Source organism: Passer montanus, unplaced genomic scaffold (genome assembly GCF_014805655.1).
Source record: "Passer montanus isolate IOZ18808 unplaced genomic scaffold, ASM1480565v1 scaffold37, whole genome shotgun sequence".
Taxonomy (NCBI): Eukaryota; Metazoa; Chordata; class Aves; order Passeriformes; family Passeridae; genus Passer; species Passer montanus.
In genome coordinates this window covers 7005257-7023924 of record NW_024368485.1, presented here as the reverse complement: position 1 = coordinate 7023924, position 18668 = coordinate 7005257, and the positions used below count along the sequence as shown (strand labels likewise).

The following is an 18668-nucleotide window of genomic DNA, read 5'->3' as shown; positions in this document are numbered from 1 at the left end:
GAGAAAAAAAACAGGAGCTTCTTATAGCAATACAGTGGTTAAGCTCATCCTAATAGGTATAAGCTATTTTTCAAATCTAACCTTATTTTTAGTGAGGATAAAGGCTACTGCTCTACCATGGTGATACAAGCTGAGCCTCTCAGATACATGGGAAGTTCAGGCTGTTACAAAAAACATACTTTGTATCTGTTCTTTTCCTGCAAGTCAATCCTGTCTAAGCTCACCTGCGACAAAACTGCTGCTTAAACCCCTTTTTTGGCAACGGGTTCTGTAAAAAACAGATCTTCAAATCCTGCCCAGGACAGGTGGCATGGCACAGCAGGTCCTGAGCTTGGGAGGGAAAAGCTGCAAGATGCTGCACCGAGATTTATAAAAGGGAAAGGCTGGGGCTGCCGGGCGATGGGTCAAACCACCCCTCCCTCGGCTCCGGGCTCCCGCAGGGGTGACAGCGGGATCCCTTGGGCTGTGAGCTCCATCCCGCAGTTCCCGGCTCCTTGAGGGAGGATGGCGGCATTCCCAGGGCTGTGAGCCCCATCCCGCTCCATCCATCCCTCCCTCAGCTCCCGGCTCCTTCTGGGCTGAGGGCGGCGTTCCCATCCCGCTCCATCCCTCCCCCTCAGGGCGGCATTCCCCATCCCGCTCCATCCCTCCCTCAGCTCCCGGCTCCCTCAGGGCTGAGGGCGGCACTCCCATCCCGCTCCATCCCTCCCTCAGGGCTGAGGGCGGCATTCCCATCCCTCTCCATCCCTCTCTCAGCTCCCGGCTCCCTCAGGGCTGAGGGCGGCATTCCCATCCCGCTCCATCCCTCCCTCAGCTCCCGGCTCCCTCAGGGCTGAGGGCGGGACCCGGCCACGCCCTGGCGCCCCCTAGCGGCCGCGAGCGCAGCGCGAGACAAGCCCGGCGGGAAAACCTCCCCAAAGCCCCCCCAGCCGGCGCGCCACTCCTCTATAGGCGTCCGCGGCGTTCGCCGTCAGGCGGGTGGAAGGGGGCGGTTCTCTGGGCCGTGGGGCGGCGCGCAGGCGCGCGTTGGGCAGCCCGGCGTGCCGCGCGGCGGAAGGCCCCGTTCTGGAAGCCTCGGGCCCGCTCCGCCGCCGTCCCGCCCGGCGCCGCCATGCCCGAGAGCGCGGCCGGCAGAGCCCCCGCCGCGGCCAGCGGCCGGGCCAAGGGCGCCTACCAGGACCGCGACAAGCCCGCCCAGATCCGCTTCAGCAACATCGCCGCCGGCAAAGGTGCGGCGGCCGCGGGGGGAGGCGCCCCGGGGCCGGGGGAGCCGGGCCGGGCCCGCGTGGGCCGCGGTGGGGGCGGGGGGCGATGGGTGCCCGGGCTGCGAGCGGGAGTTCCGCGGTGCCCTGCCTGGGAGCCGATGCTGCGTTCTGTTCCTTTGTGATTGCCCAGAGCTAAAATGGCTGCGTCAGGCGGTCAGATAATAATGGCGAAAAAAAGAAAAAAATGTGGAAATCAGGCCTGAGAGTGCCGTGTTTTGGGATAGTTAAAGGATCCCATCGTTCCGCTCGCTGGGATCCTTTAGCCTGCCTGGGAACTTAAAAGGGGCAGGAATTTTCTCTTTAGAAAAGGCGTTTGGATGGTGGGGTGTTTGCAGTTCTTGAAATCAGCCTGGAATCGTTTTCTTCTCTTCCCAGCTGTTGCCGATGCAATTAGAACGAGCCTTGGACCAAAGGGAATGGATAAAATGGTAAACTTTATGTTTTTAATTCTCAGCATATTAAGCTTACTGGAGGCACTGTAAAGTCAATATCTCCTTTAGAGGACGCCTCCTTTTGTCTCGATTCTTTCCCATGTTCCACGTGTTTAAGGGAAAGTGGGAACTGAATGGACATCTCGGTTTTGAAAACGATGTTTAAGAATGTTTTGAATCTCAAAGGAGAGGCTGGCAGCTGCTGATCAGAGCTGTGTTCCTGCCCTTTCTTCCCAGATTCAGGATGCCAAGGGAGATGTGACAATCACTAACGATGGTGCCACCATCCTGAAACAAATGCAGGTCCTGCACCCTGCAGCCAAAATGGTGAGTGCTTGCTTTTCCATTTTGAGGATTTGAGCAGCATTACCCAGGATAGGGACAGAGCAGGAGATTTTGTGCCTTGTGCTGCAGGAGCATTAATTTAGGTTGTGCCATGTGCAAATAAAACATTATTTGTTACCCATGTGCCTTATGCACAGTCTCTCTGGACATGTTTTAGAACACAAGGAAAATGAAATTTTGAGAAAGAATGTTAAGAAAGTGTAGCCCAAACCTTCATGTGTCGTTTGAGAAGGAAGAACTCATGTCCCAAACCATGAGGACAGAAGGGAATGAGTGAAGGTATGACCTTTGAGGTGTTCAGTGTTCATGGATTTGGTTGTGGTTGGAGATGGAGATGAGCTTGCTGTGACTCTCCTCCAGGGAAGGAAAAGGCAAACCTGCTGAATGGGTGTGTTCAGCTTTAAATTTGGGGGAAAAAGCTCTGCTTCTGGAAGTGACTTGCTGTACCCTGGCTGTATTTTGGCCAAAGAAGGGTCTGGGTATGGGTGAACAGCTCTCTGTATATTTATTTTTTGCCATAATCTCTCCCTTAGTTGGTAGAGCTGTCAAAAGCACAAGACATTGAAGCTGGGGATGGCACGACCTCTGTTGTGGTCATTGCTGGAGCTCTCTTGGATGCCTGTTCCAGACTCCTTCAGAAAGGTAAATGAATTCATTTCACATGCAGGAACTGCAGGTGCTGCAGTCATTGTGCCCTTTTTTTTTGCCATTTTTTTGTGATGGAGCTTAAAGTAGCTGTGATAAAGGAAGGATAAAGCACATGCAGGAACTGCAGGTGCTGCAGTCATTGTGCCCTTTTTTTTTCCATTTTTGTGGGACAAAGCTTAAAGTAGCTGTGATCAGTTGGAAGGATAAAAGGTGTATCCCACACTCCAGGGAAATTGGGGAGTTTTGTGCAGGACTGTGAGAAAGCAGTTTTGACAATCTGAAATTTAACCAGTGTCAGCCTCAGGCATCAGCTGAACAGCAGCAGCTTTAGGAATGCCAAGGGAAATTGAAAAAAGTGTTTGTGGGATGTCAGGGATTGCAGGGGACTTGTCTGTGAGGACAAAGCACTTGGAATGTTGCAGCTTTTCCCTCAGGTTTAGCAGCAGGAAATGATAAGGGAGGTCATACACATTGAAGAGCATTCTGCTGAAATGCCTTCAGTTTATTCTGAGCATCTTGAGTTCTAAAATGGAAAGAGCTGGTGAAGAAAAGCAGAAAGACCTGTGTTTGAAAGGGTGGAGTGTCCAACAGGCATGTTTTGTGCTCTGACAGGAATTCACCCCACCATCATTTCGGAGTCATTCCAGAAGGCTCTGGATAAAGGGATCGAGGTGCTGACCAACATGGCCCAGCCCGTGGAGCTCAGTGACAGGGAGACCCTGCTCAACAGTGCCACCACCTCCCTCAACTCCAAGGTACAGCTGCACTGGCAGCTCCAGCCCAGCCAGGCCCTGCAGATGTCAGGTCTAAGGCAGAGCAGTTCCATTTTCTGTACATCCCTAAGTGTGGGGTTTTGCCCCAGAATTGCTGCTCTGTCCATGCCATGGAGCAGCCATGAAGGAGATTCCTTAAGACATCTTTGCTTCAAAATTCTGGCATCAAATATTGAAACAATGTTGTGAAACTGCTGTTCATCAGTGTGAAGCCTCTCACCATGGTTTCTGTGCTGTTGAATCCCTTAGGTTGTGTGTCAGTATTCCAGTTTACTTTCTCCAATGAGTGTGGATGCAGTGATGAAGGTGATTGACCCAACTACAGCCAATAGTGTGGACCTCAGAGATATTAAAATTGTTAAGAAGTTGGGGTAAGAAACAACTTGTAATTAGACAGATTTTGTCTCTGTGACCTCAGTTTCCCAGGGTGCTGCAGTCATGGGTTGTGTTTGTTTCCAGGGGCACAATTGATGACTGTGAACTGGTCGAGGGACTCGTCCTGACTCAGAAGGTGGCAAACACTGGTGTAACCAGAGTGGAAAAAGCCAAAATTGGCCTCATTCAGTTCTGCTTGTCTGCTCCAAAGACAGACGTAAGTCAGACTGTGGCTAGAACAAATCCTCATTCTCTAGGACTTGGGACAAGCAAATGGAATAACAAATTTTTTTTAAGATGCTGTGGTGTCAACTCTGTGCCACAACTAGAGTGAAGGACTGGCGCGTCCTAAAAAATTACAGTTGGTATAAAAAATTGTTTATAAATTATGTTTAAATTACGTTAAAAATTGCTTAAACTTAAATTCAGTGTTACCTGAACTGTCTCTAGTACTATTTTTCTGTTATGTTTATTTGTTTAGCATTACAGCACGTTCCATTAAAGAACCTGGTACATCTTGATACCTGCTTTTCTCTTTCTTAATTTAAAACAGATGGACAACCAGATCGTTGTTTCTGATTATGCTCAAATGGACAGAGTGCTGCGTGAGGAGAGAGCCTACATCCTGAACCTGGTGAAGCAGATCAAGAAGGCTGGCTGCAATGTGCTGCTCATTCAGAAGTCCATCCTGAGGTACCTTAATGCCCAGGCACCGTTGGAATTGTGTGGAAAACTGAAGCCAAACACACCTGGCAGAGTAATGTGGCTGTGCCTTTAGAAAGCAGCAGCACTGTCTGTGTTTTGAGTTTGATGGTATCCTTACTTTGTACTCTGAAGAATTTGAGCCCTGGGACCTGACTCCTTCCCTCTCATTTTCAGGGATGCTCTCAGTGACCTGGCGCTCCATTTTCTGAACAAAGTTAAGATCATGGTGGTTAAAGACATTGAAAGAGAGGACATTGAGTTTATATGTAAGGTAAGGTGGGTCATATAAAGGAGAAGCAGTGTTTTAAAGTATACCCCAAAACTAGGCCAGTTTATTGTGACATTTTCACAAGTTTCATGTTTTGACTATAATGGAAGAGCAGACATTGCTCTAAAAATCATTTCTGCTCTGCTGAGCAGCCACACTTCTGTAGAAGGATTCAGGACAGATGTAAAAGCTACAGTCCCTTCTGCTTTTTACTGTCATGTGCAGAAGAACAACATGCAGTGTACTTGCTGACTCTGCAGTCAGCCTCTGGATTAATTTTTTTTCCCATTATTTTTTCAGACAATTGGAACTAAGCCTGTGGCTCACATTGACCAGTTCACCCCTGACATGCTGGGCTCTGCTGAGCTGGCAGAGGAGGTCAACTTGAACGGTTCTGGGAAACTAATAAAGGTGAGTGAGGGACAAAATGTTTAATAACTACTTAACATCTGTCAGTTATTTTAAGAACTGGTGGCTTTGATGTTTTTTACTGTGGAATTTATTACATTTAAGCACCTGAGGAGCCACTGACTTCGGTGGTGCAGTGGTGTTGCTTGGCCAGACATAAGTGCTGTTACAGAATTTGAAAGTGCCAATGGCAGTGTCTTTTAGTCCCAAGTTTTTACTTCTCCCCCAGTGTCAGTATCTGGTTTTATGTTTTAGATTACAGGCTGCACAAACCCTGGGAAAACCGTGAGCATCGTGGTCCGCGGATCCAACAAACTGGTGCTGGAGGAAGCCGAGCGCTCCATTCACGATGCCCTGTGTGTCATAAGGTGCTTAGTGAAGAAAAGGTAACGTCTCAGTCGGGTTAATTAGTAACTGCCAAAGCTGCTTGTGTGTGCTCTGGTGTGAGGTGAGGTTTGATGGGCATCCCTGTGCCTCAGGGCTCTGATTGCTGGCGGCGGAGCCCCGGAGATCGAGCTGGCGCTGCGGCTGAACGAGTACGCGCGGACGCTGAAGGGGATGGACTCCTACTGCGTCCGTGCCTACGGGGACGCCCTCGAGGTCATTCCCTCCACCTTGGCTGAGAACGCGGGGCTCAACCCCATCTCCACGGTGACAGAGCTCCGAAACAGACATGCCCAAGGAGAGAAAACAGCCGGCATTAACGTCAGGAAGGTAAGGATGGGTTGGAATAGCTGGGTGTTACAGGGGAAATGCTTAACCTCCTAAGGGCTGGACTAGGGAGAGGGCAAGCTGAAATTAGCCGAGGGAAATTACAGCTTGTCCTCTCAGGAGCTCACCCTGAGCATTGATAATAGCAGATACTAAATGCTTTATACACACAGGAATCATCTCATGTCTCCACAAAAGCCTTTCAGCTATAACAAAAGATCCATTTAGAATGATCCATCAGTAGGATCTGCAGTGGAAGGTGGTCATAATTTGGGAGTAGCACCACAGCTTTTTTTGTTGTTGGCTCATTTTGACTGGATGTGTCAGGTGCTTGGGGAGAGAAGATGTGTGCTGTAATGCCCCTGTTGCAGGTGAAAGCCCTGTGACAGTCCAGGAGTTGATTGCCCTCAGGATTCTGCTAAAAGAAAAAGTGCTAAATGTGACTGTAGTGTGTCTTGTACAAAGTGAAGGCTCCTTGTTCCCCTAGGGTGGCATTTCCAACATCCTGGAGGAGCTGGTGGTGCAGCCTCTGCTGGTGTCTTTGAGTGCACTGACCCTGGCCACAGAAACCGTGCGCAGCATTCTCAAGATTGATGATGTGGTGAGTGGTGCTGGCATCATGGCTTGGGTTATCCTTCCTCCACAAGCACCAGCACATTGTCATTCACCTGCTGGGCTTCAAAATGCAGTTACTGTGTAGAGTATTCTCAGTTTGTGTGCTGGTTAAGACCATTCAGCCTTTTAATAACTGCAGCTAATGAGTTACAAATACTGCACCATAAATCAAGGAATTAGAGTTCCTAAAAGGCCAGGATCATTGTCATAGGAGGAATTGTGATGTATCCTGTTCTTTCTTCTGCCTGACTGTGTGTCCTCCCTGCAGGTGAACACTCGAGGATAAGCTGAGCAGAGAAGTGGGGACCATGGTCTCGAGCTCCTGCCCTGCAGCTGGAGTGTGGACTCCTCACCAAAAGCACCTGTGTGAATTGGCTTAAACTGCAAGACTGATGTACTTTGATCAGGTTTAACTTAAGTAACAGTTGGTTTTCAGAAAGAAAATGCTGTTCTGTCAATAAACACACAGTAGTCTACCTGACTCTTTGCTGTGTCATTTTGTTGGAGTTTGTTACATTTGGTTACATTTGCTTTTCTCTGCTCCTCTTTAGGGCTGAAACGTTTAAGGTGACAGATCATCTCTTGTGATATATTCTAAAAACATCCTTGCAGTGCTGGTAACACTTAGCTAGCTTCGAGCTGCCTCTCCCAAAGGTTTCCCTAAGGCAGTGGTGGTTCTGCCCTCAGTGCTGCCTGGAGGAGGATCTTTGCAGTGGGAGCACCTCCCCTCCTTGCTCTCCTGGGCTCTGCAGTGATTCTGCTGCCATCCCATGATCCAGAGCCCTGCAGAGGGTGTTCTTCACATGGTTCCCTCCCCTGCCTCCAGAATAATTGCCTTTCCCAAAGCTGGCTGGGAAGTTAAAAGTACACTGTTCTATAATAATGCAAATTAGCTTTCCAACTTCTAATTCTTAGCCTGACATATTGAATTAACCCTTTCATCTCCATCATTGCTATACTGAAACAACCCGATTCCTCCTCTTTAAAGGAGACTGTTCCATTTCTTCTCTCATTTCCATTCATGATTGGTTGGAGCTGGAGCTTTTGAGTGAATTTCCACCATGCTGTTGATCTGCTGTTGTTACTTGCCAAGTAGAACAACTAGAATAATTCAACTACTAATTAATAAATTAAACAATCAATTTAGGTATTAATGCTCTGCATTAATTATTAATTGTCTGTTTAAAATTACAAATAGTGCCTTACCTCACAGGCACACATCCAACAATGATCTTAGTTTAGGTACTATGCTTAAAGCTTTCATCCCCCATTATCACAATTAAAATTCTTGACAAGAATTACAGCAAGTGTGTGATTCCATCACAAAAAGTATTTGTAATTTCACTACATTAAACAGGTCCATCCAGCATTAATTCCTCTTTGTAGAGGAAGAATGTTCCTGCTTGTCCTGATAGAGGATAGAACAGTCCTAGGGCAGAATGTTCCTGGTTTAGGATAGAATAGTCCTAGAAGAGAATGCTCCTGCTTCTCCTGGTTTAGGATAGAATATTCCTAGGACAGAATGCGCCTGCTTCTCTTGGTTTAGGAGAGAATATTCCTAGGACAGAATATTCCTGCTTCTCCTGGTTTAGGATAGAATATTCCTAGGACAGAATGTGCCTGCTTCTCTTGGTTTAGGAGAGAATATTCCTAGGACAGAATATTCCTGCTTCTCCTGGTTTAGGATTCTCTTGGTTTAGGAGAGAATATTCCTGCTTCTCCTGATTTAGGATAGAATATTGCTAGGACAGAATGCTCCTGCTTCTCCTGGTTTAGGATAGAATATTCCTAGGAGAGAATGCTCCTGCTTCTCCTGGTTTAGGAGAGAATATTCCTGCTTCTGATTTAGGATTCCTAGGAGAGAATGCTCCTGCTTAGCCTGGTTAAGGATAGAATATTGCTAGGACAAAATATTCCTGTTTATCCTGGTTTAGGATAGAATATTGCTAGGACAGAATGCTCCTGCTTAGCCTGGTTTAGGATAGAATATTGCTAGGACAGAATGCTCCTGCTTAGCCTGCTTTAAGCCTGATACTGCTTACCTGAAGTACACACTTCAAGATGGAAAAACCTTCTTTAATAACTTGAGGGCGCGAAAAACGCGGGGTCGCCAGCGAGAATTGGCGGCTCCCACTAAAACCCTGCCAGAAGCCGCCTGGCAATCCGCACGGGCAGCGGCGGCGAGCGGGCGGAGCCCGGCCCGGCCCCGCCCGTGGCGGCGGCGGCGGCAGCGCTCGGGCCGGGCGTTAACAGCGCGCTCCGCCCCGGGGCCGCCTCCGCGAGGCGGAGCGGAACGGAGCGGAGTGGAGCGGAGCCGAGCCGCCTCCCGGCTGCTCTCGGCATGGAGGACCCGCACCGGGCCGCCCGGCTGGCCGCCTCCTGCCTCCGCACGCCGCTCGACCCGCGCACACGGGCGCCCGCCGCGCTCTACGAGCGGGGCCCGCCGCCCGCCGCCGCGCAGGTACCGCGGCTGCCCGAGCCTGCTCGGAGGGCTCCCGGGGACACGCACACACGGGCGGGGGACAGCGGGCAGGCGGCCCGGCCGAGCCCTTAATGCGCTTGTGGAGCGGAGCAGGTGGAGGAGCGGCCGGCCCGGCCGGGGCCGTACCCAGCGCTCCGGGAGGCTCGCTGTGGGCGCTGTCAACTCGCTGCTTCGATCCCGAAATTCCCACTGCAGTAGGGAATTCTCCAACGCTTAGTGATTTTTGCAGTGAAAACCTGACAACCCGTAGACAGGATTTTGTTGTTCTTGTTCTTGTTGGAGTGTCAAAGCTTATTAAAATAGCCCTGTGTGTAAAATTAGTACTCTAATTTTTTTTTTAATGAAGAAATTAGCCCATAACTTTTTAAAGCACACTGCCTATAACAAAATGAAGCTTTTGTGTTGTTTTAATAACGTCTCTGACTAGTGTAAACTTTAAAAATGCTTAAAGAGTATCAACTGCACACAGCTGCAAACTGATAAACAGTATTGGAAATGCAAGTATTGGAAATATAAGCTGTGCAGAATCCCTGTCATTTCACAGTAAGTTATGGAAATGGCATAAATATTTATGCACCACATCTCTAATGACTTATTTTTAGAGTGGTTATGGAATGAGGACACAGAGAAGGTTCTGTTTGCTTGTAAATAAAGGCATTTTAGAGCTGCGTAGTAATCAAGGAAAAATTACACTTTACAAAATAGTTGGTTTTTTTCTTTTGGTAAATCCTTTTGATCATATTTCCTGTTATAAACATATTGATTACAAGGCAGACTTAGGAATTTTTACAGGCTTTAAATAGGACCCTTAGGATAAAAATTAATACGCAATAAGATTATTCTATGTACTTCTACATTAACATTTATATACAGGTATCTCTATTTGTGTTACTTTACCATTCCTTAGACTTGATCAGGATAAAGCAATATTAAGAACCTTGTTCCCCTTCCTTCTAGCAGAAAAAAAATTATGAACATCTTTTCTAGGATGGCTTCGACTTGGATTCCAGTACCAAGAGAGAGCAGGCCTCCCCTCCGAAGAGAGACTGTGACAGGTGGATAGACTTTTCCAAAATGTACAATTCAAATCAGGAGTATTACTTGAAGCTGGAAGAGCTGAAGAATGCCCACATGGAGACCATGGCAAAACTGGAAAGTATGTATCAGAACAAACTGTGTTTAAAAGGAGTACAAGCCTTGGATAAGAGAAGTGACACCTCTCCAAAGTGCTCCAGGTAAGTCTGGGGACATTTTTTAGCTGAAGATTCCCAGATGCTTTGCAGGCAGCTGTAAAACAGCAGGGTGTGTTTCTGGGCTGGAAAGTGTTCCACTCCCCACCTCTCCTAACCAGATAATCAGAGAAAAGTCAGCTTTGGTGATAGAAACGCTCCTTCCCTTGCTGAGGGTCTGTGAGGTTTAGAGGTGGGTGTGCAGCAGGGCTTGGGCAGCACATTCAGGAAAGCACAGGGCCTTTCCCAAGTCAGGGCGTGCAGACTTGGTGATCAGCACTAAAACCAGGTCTGCTTTGAGTGTGCTGCTCTTTTCCCTTCTCTCCCCCCTCAGCCACTCATTTTTGTTTCTAGTGATAATTCCTTAGAGTGGAAGTCACCAGTTTTGCATCAACGTTGGACTGGCTCAAACCAAGTGTTTCTTTTTCCCCCTCCTTTATTTTCAAGGCCAACTTGGGACAAGAGTTCCCATCAGCCTCTTAACCTGCACAAATCCTTTTCAGACTCAGACTTAAGCAATCCCTTGGGCTCCAGCGTATCGGACGTGTCTGATGAAGAATTAGTGTTTGAGGAGAATGGCAGCGAAGCTGGATCATCCTCGTTTGCTAAACAGCAGATTGAAAAAATGTGGGATGGCTTCTGCCTGGAAGACTACATGTCCCGTGCCAAGCACAGCCTGCCCAGCTCGCCAGCCTGCAGGAAAGCCAAAGTGAAAGCGTGGTCCCCCAGAGTCACCGTGCCCAAGCCCTTCCAGATGACCATCAGAGAAGCTCAGAAGAAAGAGCAGAACGTCAAATCCAAGTCACAGATTGAGCTGGAAAACCACTTGCTGAAGAAGCAGCTGGAGGAGGAAGCAGAGTGTCAGAAAAAGTTCCGAGCCAACCCCGTGCCCGCCACCGTGTTCCTGCCGCTCTACCAGGACATCGTGCAGCGGAACGAGGAGCGCAGGAGGTCTGTGAGGGACAGGAGCAAGCTCAAGCTCCTGGCCACCCAAAAGCCCTTTAAATTCATTGAGCGGGAGAGGCAAAGGCATGAAGCCAGGAAAATGCAGTTGAAAGACCTTTCCCCACCTGAAAATAAAACCAAAGTGTTCAGGGCGAAACCAGTCCCCAGATGTGTTTATAGTCCAGATTTCCATGACAAGGTAAAGGAGGAGGAGCTCTGCAGGGAAATCAGGATCAGGATGAGAGCTGAGGAGCTGCTACAGAATTCATCTGTACCCAACAGCAGACTGGCCTCAAAAGGGACCAACAAAAAGAAGAAACACAAGAGCACTGAACCAAAGCAAATGGAGCACAAACTCAAGATCAAATCGAGCGTTCCCGATTTTGAACTCCTTCATGAGAAATTCCAGAAACGCCTCCTGCAACAAAAAAAAGTGAGACCCCTCACAGTGTGTGAGCCTTTTGACCTTTGTACTTCATACATTCCCTCAAACAAGGACAAGATCTTGAAGGACATGCAAGAGGATGAGGAGAAATTGAAGGAAACACGGTGGCCGTTTGCCTCTCCGAGAAGGAAGCCTCAGATGGGGCAGTCAGGGGTAAAGCCACCTCTCCTGGGAGAAGGAAAACCCAAAGCTCCCAAAACCACAGAATCCACCAGACGACGGCTGCAAGCCCTAAGGTGACTGCTTGGTGATGCTCTACTTTATGTATGCTTGAAAAGTAGATTTTTTTTATTAGTAGTAGTATATATTTGGTATTTTATTTGGTGTTATTTTTGGTGTTTCTACATCTGTAGTTAATTCTTCCATGCAGTGAATATAGGATTTAATTTGTTAATATAAGGGTTTATAATATAAATCTCAAAATATTTAAATATAGGATTTAATTAGTATTTATTATTGTTAAAGGAACACTATTGCATTTGTGTCAGAAGAAGACAAATGACTCTGGTTTCCCAGGATATCCTGAATCCCTTGAAATGGCACACACATTGTGTCCTCTCATAGCAACCCTGTTTTCACCCTGTTGTTCTCTTTGGAATCATCTTTGCCAAAGATTCCTTTGAAGTCTTGCTCTAGGTTTAAAATTAATTAGCCTTAGTTTATTTTCCCCACCAGGAATTCCCTTGAGGAAAAAAGAAAGCTGGAAGAACAACAAAAAAGGAACAGAAACAAGCAGAAACAAAGGACAAAAAAATTCCAGAAAATGGTGATGGCTCGGGCTGAGGCCAATGACCCACATCAGAGCCTAGCTCAGATGTCTAAACCCAGATTAAAAACATTCAGGTATTTTGTAGCATTCCCCTGAATCCCAAACACCTCTTTCAGCAATGACAAGGAGAGGTTTGGGATTGCCCTGTATGTTAAACATACAGTGTGTAAAAAATAGCATAGTCTGAGTTTAGATACTTACAGTGGTAAATTAAACATGGTGCAAGCAGCTGGTGAAAAATGGCCAAATTTAGCATTTCAGCTGGGAAATTGTTGCCAACCTGTATTGAACTCAGAGTATAGAAATATATAGCATATAGAAATATATATTCCACATTAGATTATTATAGATTCAGTAACAGGAGAGTCCTGTGTTTTCCCCATTGATGTATCAACTAAAGAGGAAAAGGTTGTAAAAGTCAGGAGAGGGGACAGTGTGGATACAGAATATCATTGCAGACCTGGATGTGCACTGGTGTTGGTACAACTTTGGTGCAGCAGCAAACATTTCACAATTCACTTTTGTCCCAGCAGGTGCCCACTGAAGAGGGAAATAAAAGCAGGACTATTTTAACTTCCCAGTGTAACAGCAGTGAGTGAGGAAGCTGCTGGAGCTCAGGAGGATGGGATCCCAGGTTCCCTGGAGTAGAGATGCAGTGCAAAGACTCTTTGTGTATGCACAGAGAAGAACACGAGAGCCTTCTTGGAGTGCTGTAAGCTGCCACTCCAGATGGCTCCAGCTCTGACACAGCTCTAACCCCATGGCTGCTGCTTGGCCTCGTGTCTGGGGCTAATTTAACCCTTTCTGCTTTTCTAATCCTGAGAAAAATAAATCCTGTGTGAACAAGTCTTTAGTGAGGTTTGTGGTCTGGCCTGGCACGGGGTACTGCTGCACTATTGGCAATTTAAGGTGTCAATGATGTGGGGATGGTGAGAGGCACTGATTGCTCTGCCCCTGTTGCTTCATGCCTGGGCAGGATTCTGGGGCAGCAAGCACAAATCCTAATTTCCAGTAACCTGGCATACTGCTAATAACAGGAGCTTGATAATCCATGTGTCCTCAAGCACAGGAGCTGCTGACTCTGGGACAGAGAATTAAGAGGCACGGTAGGTGATTGTGGATGTGATTTGGGTTTGTTCAACAGCAAATCTCACACTACAGGGTTCAGCTCAATCAGATGTCAGGAGAGTAAAATGCTGGGTGTAAAATGCTGCTGTTGCAACTTTCTGGTGCAGGTGTTGAACCCGATATTGCTCATTTCAGCCCGGCTGGAATGTGTCACTCTGTCTGTCAGGGGCAGACAGACAGACATCCAGAGCAGGGAATGGAAGTGCACTTCCCAGCATGGTGAGGAGTTCAGAGGTGGTCAGGGAGAGGGGCTGGAGGAAGCAGAGGTGTAAAAGGCCCCCCTTGATCTCATCCTTGCCCTCAAGTGCCTGACCTGCAGTGGCAGATGTGGCCAGGTCAGAGGCACTGTCCCCCTCTGAGCAAGGGTCACAGCCCATTGCACCTGGATTATCCAGGGCTCCCTGTGATCCCAGGGATCATTTCAGTCATGAATTCACAGTTTCATTGTCCTGCTCTATTGACTGGGCCCTTGACAAACCAGCTCAGGCAACAAGTGTTCCATGATCCAGACTAGCCACCTCTCTCGGGTGATCAGCTGCTAAAGCAGCAAGATTCTCTCCTTCAGACCTGAAAAGTACTGATTTTTATTTAATGCTCTTAATTTCCTGGGGTGTGTTCTGTTTAGTTTTGCTTAGAACAACTGGAAGATGTGTATGAAATCAGCATGTAAAAAACCTAAATATCCAATTTTTTTTTTTACCAAAAGAACCCAAGAATCCAAACTCAGCCTCTGTTTCAGTCCAGTAGCCAGGACCTGCCTCTGCTTAGCCAGGGTGGCTCCTTCAGAGATGAATTGTTCAGTACCTCTAATGTATCCTGAAGTATGACAACATTTAATTTGTTATGAGCAATTTAACTGCTGTAGAAAATGACCCCTTGTACTATAAATTAATAATGATGTCTCTTGTACTCTGCTCCCCTTAGGAACAACGAGAAGCAGAGAAGGCAGGAATATTTGCAAGAATTGCAAGAAATGGAAGAAAGAGTAAAACAAATGCCACTTCTTTTTGAAAGAGTCACTCAGGTTGCCTTGTTTCTGAACTACTAATTAATCTTGACTGATACTGAATAAGAAATTTGTGGTCTGACATTTTTAGAAGATACTTCAAAAGCACTTTTCAGGGCAGTGTTTCTCCATTCAATCTCTGCTGCCCCATCTCCATGTAAATATCAGTGATTTTTGAGGTGTGCTTGCACAGAGAGCAGAGAATTGTTGTAAATGTGTCTGGTTCAGTTCCAACATTAATAACTCTGACCACAACCAAGCATTGCTGGTACAGAAGAGTAAAATCTGGGATAAAATTTTCAAGTGTTTGCTATTCTTACCTGCAGTGAATAATCATGTCCAGTTGTCAGCAGCAATTAATGAATCAGAGGATTGATATAAATAAAAGTATCAAAAGCCAGGCATTTAATGCATTAGATAACATTTAACCATTGTGATTTTTCTACAGAAAAATGCCAGAATAGCTGCAGAAAAGTATTATTCAAACAGACTGAGAGCACTGGGGATCTGCCCAGAGTTTGTTTCACAGAAAGGAGGAGCAGCCAAATCACTGCAGTTCCCCACTGCTGGAGGTGTCACCCCCAATGCTGGCAGAGCAAGGTACAGATGACTGAAGGCTTTTTCTTTTTACTCACTATGTATCTAATAATTAGAAATCTTTCCTTGTGTAGATTTAAGGGGTTTTTTAATGATTTGCAGTATTTTCCAGGGAACTATTTGACTATGTGGTATGTTAGCATTAGTATGTATTTTTGATTGGTTTTCCTGAATTAAATATTATTTTGTAAAACAGAGGAGAGCTTCTTAACCAAACTGGTTATGTTATGTAATTCACTTCAAAGGAAAAAATAAAAACATTCCTTGTTTGTTCCTTTCATCCAAAATTCTGGCAGGTTGCTGTAAGTCACTACCTTTAAATTTTAGATTTTTAAAGTGAACCTTATTAAAAATAGTTTTTAGTATCTGTTGGGTGTTATGATTTAATTGGAAACAGAAATTAAAAAAATATATACAAGTAGTACAGCTGAGTTACTTTCTAGCATAAAAAGAGACTCTTGTGTCCCCCCTTCCCTTCTCCTTCCCCAGTTCCACCCAGCCAAGGCTACCAGGCTTTGTCCTGGGTCACAAAGTGGAAAGCATCTTCCCAGAGAATAAAACCCCACATGCAATTTGTCTTTTCAGAATCACCAAGGTTAAAATGAAAAAGATGGATTTGTTTGAGGAAGCAGCTGGTGGCAGTCCCCAGTCTGAGCAGTCCTGGGAGGAGGAGGAGGAAGAGGAGGGAAAAGGTGCCAAAACCTCCACCCCAGATGAGCAGTGCAGTGACCTGGAGGGTGGGGGTGAGGCCAGAGCCAGCCCTGGTGCCCTTGAGCCTCAATCCAGCTGGCACAGTGACCAGGAGGAGGAGGGAGAGGAAGCAAAAGCAGGCTCATCTCTGGACCATTCCCAGGAGGAGGAAGAGGAGGAGGAAGCCAAGGCAGGCCCATCCCATGGCCATTCCCAGGAGGAGGAAGAGGAGGAGGAAGCCAAGGCAGGCCCAGCTCTGGACCATTCCCAGGAGGAGGAAGAGGAGGAGGAAGCCAAGGCAGGCCCATCCCGTGGCCATTCCCAGGAGGAGGAAGAGGAGGATGAGTGCAGAGCCAGGTCAGATGGGTCCCGTGAAGAGGAAGCCCAGTCTGACCCTGAAGCTGAGGGTGCTTTCCAGTATGAGGATGAGGAGTATGAGAGTGATGATTCTGAGGAGAAGGCCAGTGAAGAGGAAGGGCACTGAGGAAGGGCTGGGGCTCAGGAACCTCTTCCACTGCTGGCTGTGCTTTTTGAAGCATTTTTTGTTTTTACAATATTGCTTCCTCCAGAAACCATCCCCTCCTGTCCAGAGATATCACAACACCAAGCAGATTATGTTCTCTTTTCCTTTCAGGAAGAAATTATTACATCATTACCTTTTACAGCAGCTCCAGATGAAGAGAATAACAAAACTCTTGAAGAAAATGTTCAAATTCTTGAAGGAAATGTTTAAAGGCATCCCTGGTTTGGAATTCATCTGGTCTCATGTAGAATCCTCAAGGCTTCTCTAATGGCAGCAAGTAAAACATTTGCCTGAGCTTGGCAGATAATAGGCACTCCAAAGATCAAGATATATTGTTAAAAATTATATCAGACACCAGAGAAGAACTTGGTGCTTTGCTACACATGCAAAATTCTGTGAATTTGTACCTCTCAGTTTAGGAGACCTGCCAGTGCAGGAATTCTGTTTGTTTTCCAGTAAGAAAGCTCAAGCTGCTATTTCTCCCCAAGAAAACAATTTACTTTTGTATTACTGTTCTTTGTTGCACTCTCTTGTGACGTTGGTGCACCTCTGTTCCTAAAGTGAGCTGCAGCCTCACTGTTCATTAATAATAAATAATGAATTACAGGGTGCTGTGCAGCTGCTGAGGCTCCAGTCCAGCTCTTCCCGTGGGCTGGCAAAGCCAGGGCAGATTGTGGAGCAGCAATTGCCATTTTGTCCCTGGAAAAGGGCATCTTTTTACCTCAGGTAACTCCAGCTGTATGAAACCATGCAAGGGAGTGCTTTAATACCTCTTCTTACACACTGGCTGCTCAGGACTTCAGCTACTCCACAAAAAACTCTCCAAAAAAATATTTGGGATTTGGATTTTTTCTTACCTCAGTACTACCTTCCCCTACTATTGCTGACTTTCTTGCTAAAAAATCTGTCATTATTTTCTCCTCCTTATTTTGTTACACTGTTTCTGTGTGTTTGGAAGTTTTTTAAGCATTCTTACTTTTATTTATTTTCCAAGTGTGAACATAACTAATGTGAATTTGAAGCTTTTTTAAAACTTGAATAAAGTATCTGTGAAATTATTAATCCTTGCTTCACAAGGAAGTTTGCTTGTGGTTTTCAGAATTCTGTAACTCTGAGGAGTTCTACAATTACCAATCACAAATGATGGAAATCAAATCCTTTTCTGAAAGAAGGCAGAGCAGCTCTAAATTATGAGGTTTTTTTTTCAGATTATTTGAAGTGATTTCAAAAGGAAAAAAAGTCAAATCTGTTTCTAAGATTTGACAGCACTCACCTAAGTGTTCTAAAGGAACAAATATATAATTATTGTAATAAGATAGGGATTAAAAATACTCTAAAATTCTGAATGTAGAGAAAGTAGCAAAGCCAATGCTTTTTTAAGGTTTTAGAAGGAGTTGGGAACCTGTGTAAAATTTAGATTGAGTTTGTCACTGAGCTTTTAAATATTTTAAATATAAACCTTAATAATAACAGAATTAATAAGTGTGATAAATAAGATATCACCAGGAAGAGTTAGGACAGCTTTTGGAGGTTGTGCCTCAGCTTTTGTTAGCATTTCTGGAAAGGAAAAACAGAATAGTGTGGACTAAGGAGATCCAACTGATTATGGTTTCCCAAGATTTCCAGGAAGCATTTCTAGGATATAAAGTGCCAGCAAAACATCTGAAAGAAACCAACCTTTTTGCAGGCAAAGAAAGATCCTCATGAATGGGTGAGCAAACCTTGAGGTATTAAAGGAGCCACTTATGGAAATCACTTGGAGCAGCAGAGTTTTCAGACTCTGTCAGGGAGGATAATGAGATTTAAGTCACAAAAGCTGTTCAGAAATTGCATTAGAAACATAAAGGGATAAACATTCCAATAAGGAATTAAAAAGCAAAGAAAAACCAGAGATGACAGAAGAGAAATGGAGACACACAGGTCAGGGTGAATTAAACCTCATGAAGCAAAGTACAGCCGTAAAAAATAGTTTAAACAAAGAAGAGCCTTGTACACCTGTCAGGAGATGAAAAATAGTCTGGCCTAAAAACCAAGTCATGATTTCACCTCTTTTTTTCTTTTTTATTTCCCCCAAAGAGGATGATTTGAATGTAGAGAATCCAAAATAACTAATAAGATGAGAGCACTGGAAAAAAACCCCAAAACTATTCAAAGAAAAAACCCCAACAACTTCAACATGATGAAAATCAAAATCTGAAGGTGATGGAATAGAAGCATTTTAAGGCACAAAGCTCATTAGAGGAGAAATGCTGATGAGTTATGCTTTCAGGGAAGCCACCTAGCAGGAGGGAGAGGAATAGGAAAGTTTCT

The 18668-nt window shown here is 45.8% G+C and overlaps 2 protein-coding genes and 1 long non-coding RNA gene across 6 annotated transcripts in view; 2 read left to right on the top strand and 1 right to left on the bottom strand.

Moving 5' to 3' along the window:
* The first annotated feature begins 1023 nt into the window (after positions 1–1023).
* CCT4 (chaperonin containing TCP1 subunit 4) lies at positions 1024–7025 on the top strand. Its single transcript, XM_039717120.1, has 14 exons — positions 1024–1229; positions 1641–1693; positions 1934–2023; positions 2575–2683; positions 3302–3444; positions 3712–3833; positions 3922–4054; positions 4391–4530; positions 4717–4813; positions 5111–5221; positions 5474–5604; positions 5698–5932; positions 6417–6530; positions 6813–7025. Exons 1-14 carry the CDS (start codon positions 1112–1114, stop codon positions 6828–6830), a joined length of 1614 nt encoding a protein of 537 aa, XP_039573054.1. The 5' UTR covers positions 1024–1111; the 3' UTR covers positions 6831–7025.
* A 1539-nt stretch (positions 7026–8564) lies between these two features.
* On the top strand, positions 8565–17420 carry FAM161A (FAM161 centrosomal protein A). Its single transcript, XM_039717028.1, has 6 exons — positions 8565–9005; positions 10014–10261; positions 10703–11881; positions 14467–14566; positions 14997–15148; positions 15731–17420. The coding sequence occupies exons 1-6, from the start codon at positions 8886–8888 to the stop codon at positions 16317–16319; spliced, it is 2388 nt and encodes a 795-aa protein (XP_039572962.1). The 5' UTR covers positions 8565–8885; the 3' UTR covers positions 16320–17420.
* Positions 16492–18668, bottom strand: part of LOC120505991 — a 41182-nt gene continuing 39005 nt past the window's right edge. For all 4 annotated transcript variants that reach the window (XR_005628390.1, XR_005628391.1, XR_005628392.1 and 1 more), the window contains 2 exons: positions 18036–18138; positions 16492–16622 (listed from right to left, as the gene is read on the bottom strand). This is a non-coding gene — a long non-coding RNA (uncharacterized LOC120505991). The remainder of the gene's footprint in view (positions 16623–18035; positions 18139–18668) is intronic.